This window comes from Culex pipiens, unplaced genomic scaffold (assembly GCF_016801865.2).
Source record: "Culex pipiens pallens isolate TS unplaced genomic scaffold, TS_CPP_V2 Cpp_Un0024, whole genome shotgun sequence".
Lineage (NCBI taxonomy): Eukaryota > Metazoa > Arthropoda > Insecta > Diptera > Culicidae > Culex > Culex pipiens.
This window is the reverse complement of record NW_026292841.1, coordinates 40,583-59,430: the sequence shown is the minus strand read 5'-3', so window position 1 is coordinate 59,430 and position 18,848 is coordinate 40,583. Positions and strand designations below refer to the sequence as shown.

Here is an 18,848-nt window from a genome sequence, read left to right as displayed (position 1 = left end):
ACATTGTATGCTAACAAGGTCAGATTTTTTTTTATCATTGTCAGATTAGCATGAATACCTTCGGAAAAAAATATATCGAACATTTAAAAAGATAGGCATTTAACTCATGTTTATAAACTCACACAAAAAAATAAATTTAGCCACGATCTTTTCTAGATAACTTTGTCATTATACCTTTTTAGTAAAAATTATACCATCGCTGCTAATTCGGTATTTTGATATTAGCGGCTTGATGAAATAAAGATGACGCGTAATATCAAAAGATGCCTTTATAAATTTTGATAAAGTCTGAAACTATATGCTGCCGTTCTGCGCATACACATGCCCATTTGTGTGTCCCAAAAAAGGCGATGTGGCGGAAACCTTCGGGCTCACCCGGATTTCGATAGGTTTTTGCCTCAGGAACAATGTTTTCATACAACGAAAAATTCCCAAAAATCGTTTAGAACTCGCGATTTGCGATTTACTGAAAAATGGTCTGTTTTCATAAAAAATATTGCATTTTGTCCTAAAACCTTGAAAAATCCGTTCAAATTGCCCCGTATTTCACTTTAAATCATAGTTAGGAGTCCTACCAATAATGTTCTGTATTCGTATAGAGTTATCTACGTGCGCATGTATTGCGTGTACGTACACGAAAAAGATTGAGGTTAAATTTTGTGCCGGCCAGCAAAACAAATGGTGTGCTAGTGTGCGTGAGCTCGGGCTTAGATAACTCTATTGACCCAGGAAGTCGTCATTTTTCAAAGAGCTTTATGACGTTTCGCGTACGCACACTAGCGCACCATTTGGTTTTGCTGCCTGACAAAATTTAACCTCACTTTATTTTCGTGTACGTACACGCAATACATACGCACGTAAATTATTCTATTGGCAGCATGTAAAAGTTTGAAAAGTGTTTATTTTTGCCTGAAATTTTTACGATTATTTCTCAAAAATCCATCTTAAAAAAATGGCATCAAATCAAAACTAATACTATCATCTCGTAGGTAACAATTTTCTAATCAATTTACAGCCATTTCAGCAAAATAAAAATTTCAAAATTCCCTATGAAAACTATTTTTTTACTTACACCACTGTTTCGGCTACTGTCAGCATTTTATATGTTTCCAAACCTTGTGCATTGTTTTATAACATCAATTTACAAGCAAAATATATAAAAAAAAGTTTTCATTGATTTGACTTTGTGACGTAAGCGCCATTACGTAATTTAAATGATCAGCCTTTAGTACAAAAAAAAAGATTCATGATTTTGACGAAAATTTATTTTTTATTTAAAAATATTTACATATTCATTAATTTGAGTAACTTGATTTAATTAGAAAGTAATTTTCATCAAAATCTTAAAAAAGTTTTTAATTTTTTTGTACTAATGGCTGATAATTTAAATTACGTAATGGCGCTTACGTCACATAGTCAAATCAATGAAAACTTATTATTTAATATTGTCCGTTTCTCTCGAAGGTACACGCCGCGCGGCATTTCAGAATGTGCCGCAGACACTGTTGCCAGCGATTTTCTGCACTTTTGGTGCAAAAAAAAACTTTCCCGGCAACAATGCCATGCAATTCGAAGAAGAAGATCAACAAAAACAAAACGCACAGTACGGGATTTGACAGCGCGCATTTGCCGAAAGTGCGGCGCGTCGTTTCGAGGCTGGTATGCCGCGTGTCTTTTTCGGGAATACGCGCAATATTTTGCTTGTAAATTGATGTGATAAAACAATGCACATGGTTTGGAAACATAGTTTCCAAGTTTATATGGAATTTTGAAAATTCGCCATTTTTATTTTACTAAAATGGCTGTATCTTGGCACTGAAGTGACAAAAACTAATTGATATAAAGCAAAATTGTTACCTACAAGACGATGGTATTGGTTTTGATGCCAAATTTGTTTTAGATGGATTATTGAGAGAAATTCGTAAAAATTTCAGGCAAAAAAAAACACTTTTCAACTATTACATGCTGCTAATGAAAAATGACGACTTGCTTTGTCAATACGAATACAGAACATTATTGTTAGGACACCTAACTTTGATTTAAAGTGAAATACGGGGAACGCATTTTTCAATGGTTTAGAACAAAAGTGATATTTTTTATGAAAACAGATTATTTTTCAGTAAATCGCGAATCGCGAGTTCTAAACCATTTTTGAGAATTTTTCGTTGCATGAAAACATTGTTCCTGAGGCAAAAACCTATCGAAATCCGGGTGAGCCCAAAGGTTTACGCCAATAAAAAAAAAATAAAGAAAAGGGTGCATAAGCATGTTGACAGCTGGAACTATTTTGAAAATTCCTAGATAATAGGTAACTTTTTCGAAACGAAGTTGACTTAATAGCTGTCGGCCACCATTGCTAGTACCAACCACTAGTGTCTTCCTTTTTATCTACAAGGACTTCGCCGCCCTGGGCTCCTAAGTGTATGAAAGTATGGCACGGAGCGACGGCGCCGAATACCCATATTTACACAAAGAATTTAAGAGCGCCCGCCGCGGGATTCGAACCAGCGACCTCTGGATTGTGAGTCCAGTGCGCGGTCCGATTGATCCACACAGGCGGGACTTTTTCACACATTCAAAATATTAAACAAAAGCTAGCCTTCCCAGCTACCTTCTAACCTGTTGTCTCAGAATTTTCAACGTAATTGCAACGTAGAAAAACACGTTTGAAGTTTCTACAACTTTTTGCTATGTTTCTACGCATAAATGTCCCAGCCTTCCACATTCATCTAAATGTCCCTTTTCGCCCCAGTTAGCAATTTATAACTTTTTCAAAACCCTTGCCTAAACAACAAATAACACAAGATAATATGTTCCGTAAACAAAAATGATTTCGTGGAATAGTGGGTGGGACAATTGTGCGTAGAAGTAGAGAGATGGGACAAACAAACTTTATGTTCTTTTTTAAGTTCCCGAACAAAGTACACAACATTCACAAAACAAATGGTGACAATTAGATTATGTATTACATTGAGAGGATTTGGTGCCCTGATTTGTGCTTAATTCCTATCCCTATTTTGCATTTTCGTTCGCAATTTTCTGCCATGTTTTCAAATTCTCGTTGCACATGTTGAGCATCGGTTTGGTTTCAGGGATTAAACGATGTAGCAGTGTATAACATGGAACACAAATTCCGGTGAGGAAACCCAGCTGTGATGCCGCTTGCTGATCCGGTTGATCACGATCCATCATCGGAATGGGCTTTCGGCCCGCTTTCTTTTCCTCGTCTCCTTGGTCATAGAATTCAGCAAATATCACCTGTTTTGAGTAGAGAATTGGGGTTTTAGAATGTCGTTGTAAACTGAAAAACTCACCATTCGTTCATACCTTAACTGTTTCTGTTTGCACTTCCCATGGCTTCGCCGAAGCAGACAGATCAGCGCCGGTCATGGCGATCGCTTGAATCAGCATTCGATGTTCCGATATTGTCCAGGAGAATTTCTCCTCATCAACTAAGTTAGTCAACTTCGCTTTGTTTGGGAAGAATAAGGCGAGGTCAGTTGCTAGGATGCAATGCTTGATCAGGCTTAGTACTTGCTTATATTCACTACTATTTAGCTTCGCAAATATGTTGTGTCCTTCCTAAAAAAAAATGCTCTGAATAAGACACATCTTATGATTTTATGCCAAAATCAAAGTTTTTCCTACCTGCTGCAGGATAGTGACCGTTTGATTGAAATGATGATGTTCCATTGTTGATGTCGAGTAAATGGCGGCCAAGGGAGCTTCGGTATCTAGCATGAATTTATTGTTCTTCCCGCGGTGGTCCAGGTCATGACAAAGTGATCCAATGAAGAGCGCTAGACACTATGATGAATGTAAAAATAAATTAAATTTAACACAAAACATTGATGATATATTCTATCTATTTTTTTAAGCAATCACGTTTTGGGCACTTCTGCAGATAAAAAGTCGTACAAATTGTTTATATTCAATGAGCTTGTTGACCCTCAAAATTGTTAAGGCTGTCTGACGTTATTTAACAGCTACGTGACCAGAATGTATTTATTCGATGCAAATCTTGTGTAACGCACGTTTAGAGAGGGTGGCAACGTACTTTTTTTTATCGCTGAATCATGTGCGACAATCGAATGACTTGTTGTAAATGGGTCGTATGTAGTAGCAGTTATCGGAGAAGAAAGTAATAGTAATAACTTTGACTTTGAAGTTTTCATAATTTTCATTTTTTTAAGTAGCACAATTCTTTTGCTCACCTCATTTGGGCGAAAAACGGCGCCACAATTCTTAATTATGCTGTACATTGTGTTTGCCACTGAAAAACCATGAGTCCAGTTGTGGTAGGGCACCCTTCTGTAATTCTTTTTAACCGTCAGTGTAAATCGTATTATGCTGTTCTGGTCAAATCGTCCCAGCCCAAACAAATCCTTAAACATAAACACGCTGTAAAGAGCCTTTTGATGATCGTCGATATCAAATGGGCTGAAATCGTAGCTGTCTACGCCAGGTATTTTCTGTGGAATTCCGACTTCCAGACATTGTTCCACTTCAGCGTCTGTGCACGTGTTATGGTAGCTTAACACTTCAAGTGCCACACGGTATTTTTGTTCGGACCTTCGTATTTTATCGTACAGTTTTGCGTGGTGCAAGGCTAGAAGGCAAATTTTGTGTTTAATTTATACCTTAGAGTTAAGACTTGACATAATTTACCTAATCCACAGTAAACTGCAAACATTTCAAACGCTTCCTCGTCTTCTTTGTTGAAACAACCCGTACGTTTATTGACCATTTGAACTACTCCAATGACGCTTCCCCGAATGAAAATTGGCATGCAAAGAATTGACTCTGTTTTGTACCCAGTTAGCTGATCTATCGAGCGATTAAATCGCGTATCAGCATATGCATCAACTATGTTTAAAACCTCTCCGGTCAAGGCAACTTGCCCTGCGATGCCGGTTCCTAACGGGAAACGGATCTCATTTGGTGCCTTGCTCGGATCCGTTTCATTCTCAGTTTTGGTCGCTTTACTGTCACAACCTACGTCGAAGATGGTTGCGTAAAGTTCTTTGCTTTTAGAGTCTACCAGGAATAACGAGGCTCGATCCGCATCGACCAGTCGTTGGGCAAAATTCATTATTTTAGAAACAAGCATTTCCATGCTGACCATGTCCTGGAAAATTGACTTCACGACTGCCAACAGAAAGTCGTTCAACTTGCGCTGTTTCAGGCCAACCAAATTCAGATGAGCGTAATGTATGGCTATACCTCCCCACACCAGATAGCTACAGCCGATCTCTTCGTCCTCTTCGTAGAATGGTGCTCCACAATCACGACGCCAGAGCTCCAATACCGCTACCAATGATCCATCGGGATAAACAATAGGCTGGCACATAACATGAGCCATTTCACTCTGAAAAGAATAAAAACAAGTAGAACAATGAATGTCTTAAATTCCATCTATGTCCTTAAGAAGTATATTTGCGTGCCAATAAAAAAATTACCCTATCCAGCAGATCGCGCGGAAATCGATGATCTACGTCCCCTCTGGATAGACGTAAATTCTCTCTAACCTTGGCGACGTAGTTTGGTAAGATTGCATCCGATTTGATCTGGAGTGGCTTGGGGTCACCATTTTCGTCGATAAAACTGTTACTCAGGCACAGATGAAGAGATTCTGCTTCGGTTGCGTCAGTCAAATACAGCCGGAATCCGTCCGCGTTGACGGCCGAGCAAATGCAGTTGGCCAGTTCCCAGAGCACGTGCATCTTCGTTGGCCGAAGTTGGAGCGAATGGATTAAGTCCTGCAGCATTTGACGTTTGTCGGCGTGCACGCAAAATTTCCAACGGCTTAGGCTAGTCTTTCGGCCATTCTTTTCCGTTTGGGTTACCTTTCGGGTCCTTTGGGTTTTTCGAATCATCCATCGTTCGAGCTGCTCCAGTTGAATTTCGTCCATGACGAAACCGTCCAGAAAATCAGGATTGGCCTGTAGATATTTTTTTACCTGCTGGGCAGTAATTTCCGGATCGTGATTACTTTGGATGCGGTTGTTGAAAGCATCCTCATTTTGCGGCCCTTAAAATAAAATTAAAATTAATGTTGATTAGGGTGACAAGAAAAATTGAATTGGCTCGATTCTTTCGGCAAAAAAGTAACTGTGCCAATTTGGAGCCAAATCGGTTATCGGGGTCGCTTTTTATCGTTGAATTCGCAATTCGCAATTTTCAGTGTAAGAACGGGCCTTGACCGATCATATGCACTAGGTTTCCCGACGAACACGCACTGCCCTTACACCTACATCTCACCCTTGCTCTGAGTCAGTACGAGCAGCACGCTAGAACACGCTTTGAGTGTTCGTGCCAGGCATGCACACCTTCTTTTCCGGTTACGCATTTTAACTCGGCCGGGGGTGGTACATTACGTAGGGTTTGATGTAAGTATAAGCGCCTAACCATTTATAGTGTGTCTATCAACTTTCATTAAAGCAAAAACTGTTTTATTTTAGTTTGAATTCAAAAACTAATTGTTATTTTACTGTGTATTGTTTTCTCCTGAAATCTTCCCTATTGTTGAGTCGTGTTTATCTGTTGCTATTTCTTCTGTCGCGGTGTTTTGTTACAATATTTTGGTCCTAAGCATTTTAGAAAAGTTTTTTCAAAAGTACAATAGTAATTTTGTGTTAATCCTTTAATCATTCCATAAATTGAGTAAGGGCTCGAACCTCACTTGCTTAAGAAAAAGGTGAAGTTTCAAAACAATGGACAGTGAAGGAAATATACTATGTAAAGAATCAATAGTAAAAAAAGATTGTAGAAATTAGAAATTATTCAAATAGATTAATAAAGAAAAGGCACATGATAAACAAAATTGACATCGCTTCCAAATTAAGGGAAAGCAGACAGTTTGTTACAGCAGCATCAATTGGTAAAATAGAGTGGAAAAGCGTTGAGAAATAAGAGAATCAAATAAGTAAAATCGAAATCAAATGGAGGATAGTAAACAAAAGCCGTTTTAGAAAATCAGTGAAACAAAATAAACAGAAGATAGCTGTAAGCTGAAGTAGAAAGAAGAGAAACCCCGTTATGCGATGCTCAGGTACATCCACAGCAGTTGACTCAACATACTGCGAATCAAAACAATACCGTCTACAATCACAAATTACTTCCCTTTCCCACATTGTCGCGCCCCTTTCTTTTAGCCGTCTCGACTCTGACCCGCGGTGATCAAAGGTTTACGATCCGTTTCCACAGGCCACCAGCTAGGTCATCATGAAAACCAAGCCAACGTGGAGGTAAGAAAATAGGACACTCGCAAGGAACCAGAGCTATACTGTTCTGATCAAGATAATTCGGATGATCTAACAGAACTACGGATGTAGTTAGTTACGCTTCTTCCAGGATGTTCCTTACGTGGACGTCAACCGAAGAGCACGCAACAAGGTCAGTGCCATTGCATGCTCTTAGGTATCAATCCTTGGCCTGCAGGGTCGCTTTTTATCGTTGAAGTTTAAAAATCGCTTCAAGGTTTTGGCAGCAGGTAGCGCAGGTCTCTTGTTCAAGTCAGGAAGGTGCTATGTCCTATCCCTCGCCTAGAGCAGACCAAAATCCATGATAAAGCTGTCAGACCAAATCTGTCAGACCAAGACTGTCAGACCAAAGAGCAAAAAGTAAACAATCTTGGTCTTCGACGTAGGTGCACACAAATCAAGAAAAGAAAATTTGAGAAAGAATTTTATTTTTCCAATTCAATAACTGGTTTTGGGCTGCAGAATTGAATGTACGCCAGAAAATGATTGAAGAGTGCGGCGTCCTGTACACCGACAATTAAATAAGCGGTTAGACGCCTTATTCTTCCACTTTAATTTTTGATCGCGTTTTCGGTTTACACCTGAACAATCTTGAAATTATTTATGCGGATCTGTGATTCCTCTCGTTCCATCATTCCCTTGGTTCAAGTGTGAGTTTCTTGTAAAAATTCAATTCCCTACAGCTTTGTCGAAGGGTGCAAGAAGATCCGAGTTGATTCTCATATACACTGAAAAAATCTGACATAGCAAATTCATATGCTTTTTCGCGTGAGCTGCTCCAAAAATCAACACGATAATTTGCCATGCTTTTCCCTTGACATTAATGTGTTTTTCATGTGATATTTTTGTTTTAATCATTTGAAATCAGCATCGACATGCTTTTCATTATTCTATCGCTTGGTGTTCACTTCAACAGAATTTCACTTGGATTTGCCCCATTTGACTTTTCCCTTGATTTCAACGTGACAAACACGTGAGATTGAAATGTATTGGTCTTTGAAGTTGCTTGATGAAAAATTTCTTATTCGTAAGATGGCGACGGACGAAGACAGTCCAAATTTCGATTTCTTTGTTCGAATTAATCGTTTAAATTAATAATTTTGTGTAAAATGAAATCGTACTAAAACTTTTTGGTAAGTATTTAATTGAAAAACTGTGAAAATTGACAAATATACGTAAAAAGGAAATAAAACTCCGGCGAAGGGTTGGCTTCTGAATTCGTTTTTTCACAGCACTGATGCTGAATTTGTCGATTGATCCGGAGACGTCGGCATCTGGTTGCGGCACGATTCGCCTTCCGAAACACACAACATGTACAACGATCGGCAGTTTCGTGACGCGGTGCTGAGCGTCATAGCTTCTCGTCACCGTACCCAAGGCCACTCGATCCAGATCATCAAGGTCGAGCCGGTGGAGGTTTCCAAGAACCGTCGTTAAGCAGTTTCCGGCTCCAAGAAATGGTTCCCGCTTATGCATTCATACCACACAAGCGTTACCGGAATCTGCGTGTACTGTTAATTCGATTTTTGTTTAGAGAAAGTAATGAGTGAAAAGTGCAAAGGAAATATCGATGGTCCGGTTATTGTTGTAATTGTTATTTATTTCATGTATCAATAAAAAAATGTTCAAGAAAACTTTCAATCGTATTTTTTTTATTAAATCAAAAATTAAACGCAATACTCAGCTCACATGAACATCACTGGAAAACCATTGTATTTATACTACAAAATCATTTGAAATTCATATGCACACCATTCAAAAGTCATGTGAGCTTTCATGTTAAACTCACGTGTTTTGCATTTGGATTAGCCGGTTCGCACGATGGATTTTTTCAAATGATTTCCACGTGACATTTACAGACAAAGTGGTGGATTCATGTGCAAAAAATGTGATATTGCTATGTGCTTTTCTTTCAGTGTAGGTACAGTCCAGACTCGATTATCCGAAGCTTCGATTATCCGAAGTATGATTATCCAGAGGTTTGTGTGGGACTTCGGATAATCGAATAAAGACCAAAAATGTTTTTTTTTGTTTTTATATTTTCTTACTTTTAACATTAAATCCGAGTTCTCCATTTTAGTCAAATTTGAATGGTTGGTTGCCTCTAAAATTACCACTCTTTGATTAAAAAAAAAACATATTAGAGTAGTTTATGTACTATAGCTCGACCATCAAAGTTAAGGCAACGAAAATAAATGCTTTTTCGTGATTCGGTTATCCGAAGTAACATTTTTCCTAGGCCTTCGGATAATCGAGTCTAGACTGTATTCGGTGCCCTCTCCCCGTGCCATACCTTCACACTTAGGAGACCCAGGAGGCGGAGTCTTGTCACAAAAAGAAGGTTTAAGAGGCAAAAGCAAAGCAATCCACTTTAACGACCCCCGGGTCTTTTGTGGTCTCTGTTGCAAGTTTCTGCTTATTTCTAGGCGTCCGAAGGTTATGTGTGGTGAGTCACCCAAAACCTCATTTACGCAAATGGACCGACGTTTTACTTCCCCATCCGATAGAAGGCGTACCGAGGTGCTCTGATTCGGATGAAACTTTCAGCGATTGTTTGTCTATACATGAGATGAACTCACGCCAAATATGAGCCCTCTACGACAAAGAGAAGTGGGGTAAAATGGACTTTGAAGTTAGAGGTCCAAAAAACATAAAAAATCTTAAAACTGCTCGCATTTCCATAAAACTTCATCCATTCCAACTCTCTTAGATGCATTCAAAAGGTCTTTTGAAGCCCTTCAAAATGTGCTATAGACATCCAGGTTTGGTTAGACATTTTCGCATAGCTTTTGCGAATTACTGTTAAAAAATGATTTTTATTAAACCTTAATATCTTTTTGCAACAGCCAACAACACCCATACTCATACCCATACCCATAACAATTTTTTTACAGTGGATTAACGAACAAATGGCAGAGTTTTGAAAACTTTTTTAGTGTTTTTTTTTTCGATGAAAAATATGATTTTTCGGAATTTTGAGTACGCCATCAAAACGGGCGTCCATTTTTACATAAAAGTCCCTTTGACACCATATTTCTATCTCAATTATTGAAAATCACCTCTTTTTTCGCATGTTCAAAAAATGAAAGGATTCGTACCGTCCCTCCGTCACGAGATATCAAAAAACGGACCTCGGATTTGTGATCAGGGATAAAAGTTACCCCTTGGACAAAGTTTCACGCAAATCGAAGAGGGGTCGGGGCAACTTTTCCCGATTTCGTGCGAGTTGGTAGTAGAGCGTCCAATTTCCCGGGAAATCCCGGGAATTCCCGGGAAATTTTAAATTTGTTGAAAATTGTTATGATCTTGGTTTTAATTAAGGTGAAGCCGTTGGTCATTTTCGAAGAAAATTGATCATCACTATAAAATATTTTGTGTTAAATTCAATTTAACGAGTTTCAGCACCAAAAGTAATCAGCATGTGCCGGTTGTTGCCTTCTTGAAGCCACTGAAGGAATTTTTGATCCAAATCAATTGTGCTCCAAAATTTATATAATTTTGTGGCACAGTCATTGACGTCCTAGTTGGCAATCATTGATTAATGACGATTTCCATAACTTGACAAGGAATTGGATAATCGTTACCAAAAGGAATCAGCATGTGTAGGGCACTATTCTAAACAACTTGTAGAAGGAATTTTGTCAAAATATTGAAAGCGACGCAAAATTTATATCTTTGAACGAAAAACCATGACAATGATGGAAGTCTTCACGTTAATACTATGCAACAAAATTGTACAGCATTCTGCGTGTATCCTTCAGAGCAAGCAGCAGTTAAGTGCTCAGAGCTCTAAAAGTTTTTTAGAATTTTCCGCCGTAATCGACCTTGATTACCCGCGAGTTTGCTCCACCAGCATGCCGAAGGCCGGCCGTGGCCGTGGCAGTTCAAGTGCGGCCTCGAAAAACCCGCGAAGTTCGTCTACCGGCCGAGTGCAAAAAGGTAAACAAAACAACGCCGCCGCGTCGTCCGCCATCGCGCAGGGGAGCGTGTGCGCTGATGGATTCAATCCGGAGTTATTACACGCTAATTGGGTACTAAAGCCCTATGTCAATTTTCATGTACAACGGTAAAAAACACGATTAAAAACCATTTCTAATCCCTTTTTTCATTTTAATGCAAATTTTTTTTTGACAAGACAACATTTTTTTCGATGGATCAACTATGGTCCCCTTGGAACGAGCTGTCAAGTAGGAGCTTTTCTGTCAAGAAGGACCACGAGGTTAATTTTTCAAAATTGATTTAAAAATCCATTTTAAACTCTTTGGGGTCATACAAAGGGTCATTGTGCTCAGAAAAATAAGCTTTTTCGCTGTAAACAATAATATCAGCAATCTAAGCTTCATTTTAGGACCCAATTACTGTGTCCAGGATCGCAGCCCTATAAGAAGTAGACTCCGCTCAGGTACTTCCGGCAATCTGTCGACCGGTGGCGCATCAACATCCGCCAACATTCCCACCAGTAACAAGTTCGCGAGACTGAGTGACGAGGAAACCAACAACAACAATACCGACGGTAGCAGCACTACCGACGACGACGACGACGATGCACTCAAAAAAGGTATTAAGACAAAAAAAGATAATTCTCCGAAGGAACGGCGACAACCTCCAATTTTTGTTTTGGATACGTTGGCGGACGATGTTGACGAGTTATAAGTACGGTATGCTGATCGGAAGGAACGTGGTCAAGAAATGTTGCGTGTTCTTTTCGTGACCCCCCCAAGAAAAGTTGACAGCTCGGTTGACAGTTCGGTATGAGCGCGATTGACGGTGTGCGCGCTTGAGGTTCTTTCGAGGAAAAAATAAAAAGATTAAAAATATTCAAAACTTAAAATCAAATAGATTAAAAATGTTTATTCAAAAACTTTTAACAACAATTATAAACAAAATTAAGAAATCAATAAATAAAAGCAAATTTAGAAATTCTCATATTCTAAAACAAGAAAAACTGAAATTAAAAAAATATGTAATTATGAAATAAGGAAATTAAAAAACTATGTAATCATGAAATAAGGAAACTAAAAAATTAGGAAATTAGGAAACCAGGGAATTAGGAAATTTGGAAATTATGATAATAGCAAATTAGTAAAATAAAGAAAATAAGAAAATTAGGAAATTATGAAACAAGGAAATTAAGAAATTAGGAAATTAGAAAATTAAAATGTAAGGAAATTAGAATGTTAGGAAGTTAGGAAATTAAGAAATAAGGAAATTAGGAAATAAGGAAGTTAGGAAATTAGGAAATTTGGAAATTAGGAAATTAGGAAATAAAGAAATTTTTAAAATTAGGAAACTAGGAAATCAGGAAGTTAGGAAGTTAGGAAATTGGGAAATTAGGATATCAGGAAACTAGGAAATTAGGAAGTTAGGATATTAGGAAGTTAGAAAATTAGGAAATTAGGAAATTAGGAGTTTAGGAAGTTAGGAAGTTAAGAAATTATGAAATTAATATGTTAGGAAATAAGGAAGTTAGGAAATTAGGAAGTTAGGAAATTAAATTAGGAAATTAGAATATTAGGAAGTGTGGCAGTTAGGAAGTTAGGAAATTGGGAAATTAGGATATCAGGAAACTAGGAAATCAGGAAATTGAGAAGTAAGGAAGTTAGGAAATTGAGAAGTTAGGAAATCAGGAAATTAGGAAGTTATGAAATTAGGAAACGGTTATTGTTGTAATTGTTATTTATTTCATGTATCATGTATTTTATTTTTTTTTACATTATTCACAAGTTTATACCTTAATATTAAAAAAACTCCTACATCAAGAAATTTTAAGTCAAGGAAAACTAGATTGCACAAAAATAAATTAAAATGGGGTGACTTTGAGCCAAGTGGGTGATATTGTACCAACGAATATTGTTCTTAGATTATGTTGCCCTCTGCCATAAAAAGTTCAATAAGTACGAGAAACTAAAATAATAGATAAATTTTTAGTTTCATAAACCTTACCGTTTGACCCCGACAAGAGTTTTAGGACACAAATCACATTGAAGACTTACATCGCCTGCACATATTTTACTATACCGGGTTCGGAGGTGGAGTGGCAAACGTGGTTGCCTCTCACCCCAGTTGGGCTGGTATTGTTGTAGAGCGAACAATTTGATTTGATTTGATATTTAACTGTACTATTTTCAGGTTTTCATGAGATATGCCTTGCTTGTTAAAAGATTGATTGTATTTTCACATCGGGCAGAAGTAGGATTTATTTTGATGAATGCATTGTTAGTGGACGTTCTTGATGATAAATAATATGTTTTTTTTTTTTAATTCAAACGATGATTGTATCAACACTACTTTAATCAGTTCTAAAATGCAATATTTTTTGACGCTATCTGCAATGTTAAAATAATTGGTTGGTTTGAAATGTAAATCCTGTGGGAAGTTGTGTCATTAAACTTTTGCTAAGTATAATCATCACACAGGACAATATAAATATATGAACTAAATGATAGCTGAAGTACTCTCTGGATTTTATTCGAAAGGTTGAAATTTGTAAACGGCTTAAAACAAAAACGAACAATTTTATTCTAATTGCAATGTCACAAACTTGCCACGTCATAAAATTTGTTGCCCTAATATTTTGATTGTTTAGTTTGATTTCAGTAGGAAGTGGTACAGAACTTAAAAATGGGAGCATCATTTTCAAATTTGTGACTTCCAGGAGATTTTAAATTTATTTTAATTACTTTAATTTTAAATCAACAGGCATTATTCAAACATAATAAGCAGATACGGATAGCAATATCATTAAATTGTTTTTTTGGGAACATAAATAGGCCAAATTAATCCGTCTAAAAATAAATAAATTAACATAATATTCAAGCTGAAAAAGCAATCTTTATGCGTTTGTTGGTACAATATCACCCCCTTGGCTCAAAGTCACCCCATTTTAATTTATTTTTGTGCAATCTAGTTTTCCTTGACTTAAAATTTCTTGATGTAGGAGTTTTTTTAATATTAAGGTATAAACTTGTGAATAATGTACTTAAGTCACATGACTTTGTTTTAATCCGGCTTAGTCAGTACCGTAAATCGTTTTTATATCATTCTGCTACATGTTATTACAATTTAAAACCATGACCAGTAATGTTTTGGGGTTAAAACATTGAAACTTAGATTTTCCTACGCATTTTACATGCGGTTTCTCCTTAATTTCTACTCGAAACACTAAAACTGACCGTTTTCGAAATTTCTGCCGGCAAATATTTTGAAACTCGGCCCAGAGGTGCAGAATGGTCCCAGGAACCATCTCCAATCATTGGTTTGGGTGGAAATTTTTTTTCCATAATAACGGTCTGTGGGGGACACGTGGTACGTTTTTCATTTGTATACTATGTATGAGTATACTCATCATGTTTCGGAAAAATCTCAAACCTATCAAAGTATACCACGTTTTATCGTGAAGACTTCCATCATTGTCATGATTTTTCGTTCAAAGATATACATTTTGCATCGCTTTCAATATTTTGACAAATTCCTTCAACAAGTTGTTTAGAATAGTGCCCTACACATGCTGATTCCTTTTGGTAACGATTATCCCATTCCTTGTAAAGTTATGGAAATCGTCATTAATCAATGATTGCCAACTAGGACGTCAATGACTGTGCCACAAAATTATATAAATTTTGGAGCACAATTGATTTGGATCAAAAATTCCTTCAGTGGCTTCAAGAAGGCAACAACCGGCACATGCTGATTACTTTTGGTGCTGAAACTCGTTAAATTGAATTTAACACAAAATATTTTATAGTGATGATCAATTTTCTTCGAAAATGACCAACGGCTTCACCTTTTGATACTAAACAAAAACAGTAAAATCCTGAAATATTTTTTTTTTCTAAAAACTTTTCCTAATTTAACAACTGTTTGCCATTTCGATTACAATTCAAACGGCAAAGCAACTTGTTTGAGGATTCTTAAATTCCCTGATGTACATAGTATCAATCAAGCCCTACAAGATCCATCCACAAATGTTTAAGCAAGTATCAAAATATCGTTTTACAAAGGTCCGCGAGTTCCATCTAAATTCTCTAATACTCTTCTGAAATACAAATAAGCTAAGGCCGGGAAATTTGTCCACGCAAAAGGCGACATAATGTGCAATAACCACATTGCTGCTTTTTGGAGGTAATTATTTTCATCAAGCTGGATTTCGAATCTTTTTCTTAAAACTTTTATCATCCACTCACGCAATTCAGAACCTGCTGTACATGTTCGTAACTGATGAGAGTTTGTATCTATTTGTCCTCATTCATCACAAATTTCACTATCAATTCTTCCAATGTTGTACTGCTTCAGTTTCCGTTTATTTGGCACTAAATCATTTATTAATGAGTACAAATTAGCTTTATCCTTGTCCAGAATAAAAGTTTTGCCCATGATTTTCCACAAAGTTCCCCATTTTACTTGAGGAAGCTCAATTGAACACGTGGTTTGAACGAATATTCATGAATGAAATTCCGATAAATTTGTTTTGCTGTATTTATAGTCGGACTACTACAGTTTAAATCTGCAGCTACCATAATCCACTCCTTCCCATTTCTTGTTAATTTTGATGTAAAATTTAAACCTAATAAATATGCTTCGCTAACATCGGTCGCAGATATATTTTGCTCAAAATAAAATATATTTTTTTATAAATAATGGTTTACATTTTGATTCCTCCTTGATCCACATCTAGATAAATTTGTCTTTTATCAACACGAAAAATATTATTTTTCCATAAAAACATTCCGATAATTTTCCTGATCGTAGCAATGTGCTGAATTTTTGGTGGAAAGATTTGTGATAAATACCATAGCTTTGATAACACAAAAGTGTTTATGAACCAAACTTTTTCTAATAATCTCATCATTCGAAAATTGTTGAGATTTATTCTGTATTTCATGTCAGTGATTAATTTAGAATAATTTATATCAACGATATCCTTGAACGTGTTCTTGAAAGTAATACCTAAAAGCTTTAATTGTTCAGTTTCTTGAACTTTAAAAGGTCCACCAATGCAACTGTTGATACTTAAAAAACAAGACTTTTTATAATTAAGTTTAAACTTCGAATTTCAGGAGAAGGAGTCAACAATACTCAGGACATTGTCAAACTCTTCTGCGTTTCGAACAAATACAATAATTGAGAGAATGGATGGCGGAAACGTTAATTAAAAATCCACTTGGGGCAGAATGAGCCACCATTTTCCTGCCCTAAACAAACAATTTATATTTATGAGACTTGATTTAAATGTCTTATTTTAACTTCTGACAGCTTCACAAATCACGTAAATACTACATTAGTCGATTTTTTAGTTGGTTTGATTCTTCTTTTTTTTTTGTTGTAAAATTGGTGTTCCAATTCAATTAGCAGGTCCAGATGGTTGGGAACCCCTTAACTTGATTACTTACGCCTGCGATTTCTCCAAAGGCCAGCGAAGCTGCTTGCGAACCGGGTTATGATATCCATTTGAGTTCTAAACTAATGCACTTAACACCCAACCAAGTTTCCATTCATCACAGGTTCATGTCAGATAACACTTTTGATTTTATTGTATAAATATTTGTACTTTTCAGTCTTTTTCTTCACTATTAGTTTGATGGTGTGGTAAGAGTGAGACTAAACTGGAGAATTTGGAAGTGTGAAAAACTTTTCTGGGGTAAATTTGTCACTATAGTGTTTCACCTGGGTTGCAAGTATTAATTCTTGATGAATTATTTCGAATCCATTGTCATTAAGCTGCAAATGATGATCGTTGTACGAAGTGAAAATAACTCATTCGAGCTCGTCAATCATTGTAAAAGACACATTGAATGCTTTTATTTGCACTTGTGCAATTGTAGTATGAATTTACACGTGCTTGTAAAAACACCTAAAGGGTTGGATCGGCAACGATACCTGGATATCGCTTCCTTATTGACAAAAGCAATTACATTCAATTTGGTGAAGTCTTTCTATGGCCACATTATCTGTGGGTTTCGCAAACACTCTGCTCCATTTTCCGCGTTTGAATAAATATTGGTGCTGTGATCCCTAGAGAACTGCACCTTCTCAGCTCGATGCCTTTGCAAACCGAAAAACTTTTGATGACGCAAACCATCCCCCTTTTCGGTGACTCGAACTCAATGATGGTCTGTTTACTTTTATCACTCCAGAATGCGTTACCTCCATACCACACCAAGTTCGCTAAAGCTATTATCAGTGATGACTATTTATTGATACTTTAATGGATACTTCACACGCCATCAAAGGCTTTCATTGATCACTTTTGCTGTAGAAGGTGCCACTATGAATATCAAATGGTCCATTATCACACGTACATGTTGCACAATGTTATTTATCGAAACACTTTGTTTTCATATCAGGGGACCATTTTAGAAAAGCCGAAATGACACTTTAAAATCCATGAAACAACCTCATGTACATAGTACCTAGTTAAGTTTGTGTCACCGCACCTCTACAATTTATCTTTTTTTTCTACATTTTTATCTAGCACTTTACAAACACCATTATATCCAGTAGTAGGGCGAAAAAATAAAAGATACTCTTTTTATCTTGCGATACTTGCACCCGCGAGGAAAAGGATGCTCATTGCTACGATTCAACTATCAAACTGAGCATCGAGTTTCTTGGTTGAGGGTGGATGTCGTTTATATCCTCCCACTCACATCCAAATTTTATTTACGGAGAGAATTCGCGATTTTACTACGAGCAGCCAGCAAAGAGAAGATTCGTGCAGCGAGAGTAATTTTCCCAAGCGTGGCGTGCACTTTTCCGGCTCACGCGACACACACGAACGGGGAGGCAGTTGGATCTTCGGTCTAATGACTCTATTACTGCGAATAGATTAGAATATTCTATTTCGAGAATAGAATTTAAATGTAACCCATGCCTTTATCCCCTAATTGTTTTAAGAATTCATTAATCGTTAACCAATTAGTATATCTATTCCTGACAGCAATTGTTTTTATGTTGGTAATATTGCTTCTATAAAATTAAATAAATTTAATTCATGGTCGATGCTGCATGAATAGCACTAACCGAATAACTAAACAATTATACCTAATTTTCGTAAAAAATGTGACTTATTTAGGTGATTTTTGAAAAGTTGTGAGACTGGGATAGAAACCGAGATTCGTCATTTTTTGATTGATAGGTACACGGCGTGTTTTCTAGAACAAACTTTTCAGGAAATATAGTCATCGCTACTTTCAAATGTGTCTTATAGGAATTTTCTCAGCTTTCCAATGCTTCTAAGAGCGAAATGTTTCATCGAGAAATTTTTTAGATATCTATATTTTAATTTCTTGCAACAGTAGTCGGCCCTTCAATTTCAAGTATTAAACATGTTTGTATCCATGCAACTGGTTTTTAAAGGAAATATGATATTTATTCATAAAAATCTAGTTATGCTCTATCAATCTCAAATCTGTAAAAAAATTCGGTTGCATCAGCTTATTTCAAGCTAAATCAGAGCAGACAGGTGTTATTTGTACACAAAAATTATGTAATAATCAATTTGTTCTTGTAAATATCATATTTTAATACGGTTTCATGATTTTAATTTTTGAATTTCGAAAATTTGGTCAAAATTTCATTTTCAAAATG

At 36.6% G+C, this 18,848-nt stretch overlaps 1 protein-coding gene across 5 annotated transcripts; it reads right to left on the bottom strand.

The window, feature by feature from the left end:
- Positions 1 to 228: 228 nt before the first annotated feature.
- Positions 229 to 17,862, bottom strand: LOC120431610 (probable 3',5'-cyclic phosphodiesterase pde-5). Of its 5 annotated transcripts, none has more exons than XM_039596713.2 (8): positions 16,926 to 17,862; positions 16,652 to 16,864; positions 5,460 to 6,031; positions 4,669 to 5,368; positions 4,215 to 4,609; positions 3,649 to 3,807; positions 3,328 to 3,582; positions 229 to 3,258 (listed from the first exon to the last, which is right to left on the bottom strand). In XM_039596713.2, exons 2-8 carry the CDS (start codon positions 16,707 to 16,709, stop codon positions 3,013 to 3,015), a joined length of 2,385 nt encoding a protein of 794 aa, XP_039452647.1. In that variant the 5' UTR covers positions 16,710 to 16,864; positions 16,926 to 17,862; the 3' UTR covers positions 229 to 3,012. The 5 variants fall into 5 exon arrangements, with proteins under 5 accessions (XP_039452647.1, XP_039452648.1, XP_039452649.1 ...); XM_039596714.2 differs by having other exon boundaries at positions 17,139 to 17,862; XM_039596715.2 differs by having other exon boundaries at positions 17,174 to 17,862.
- Between the last annotated feature and the right edge of the window lie 986 nt (positions 17,863 to 18,848).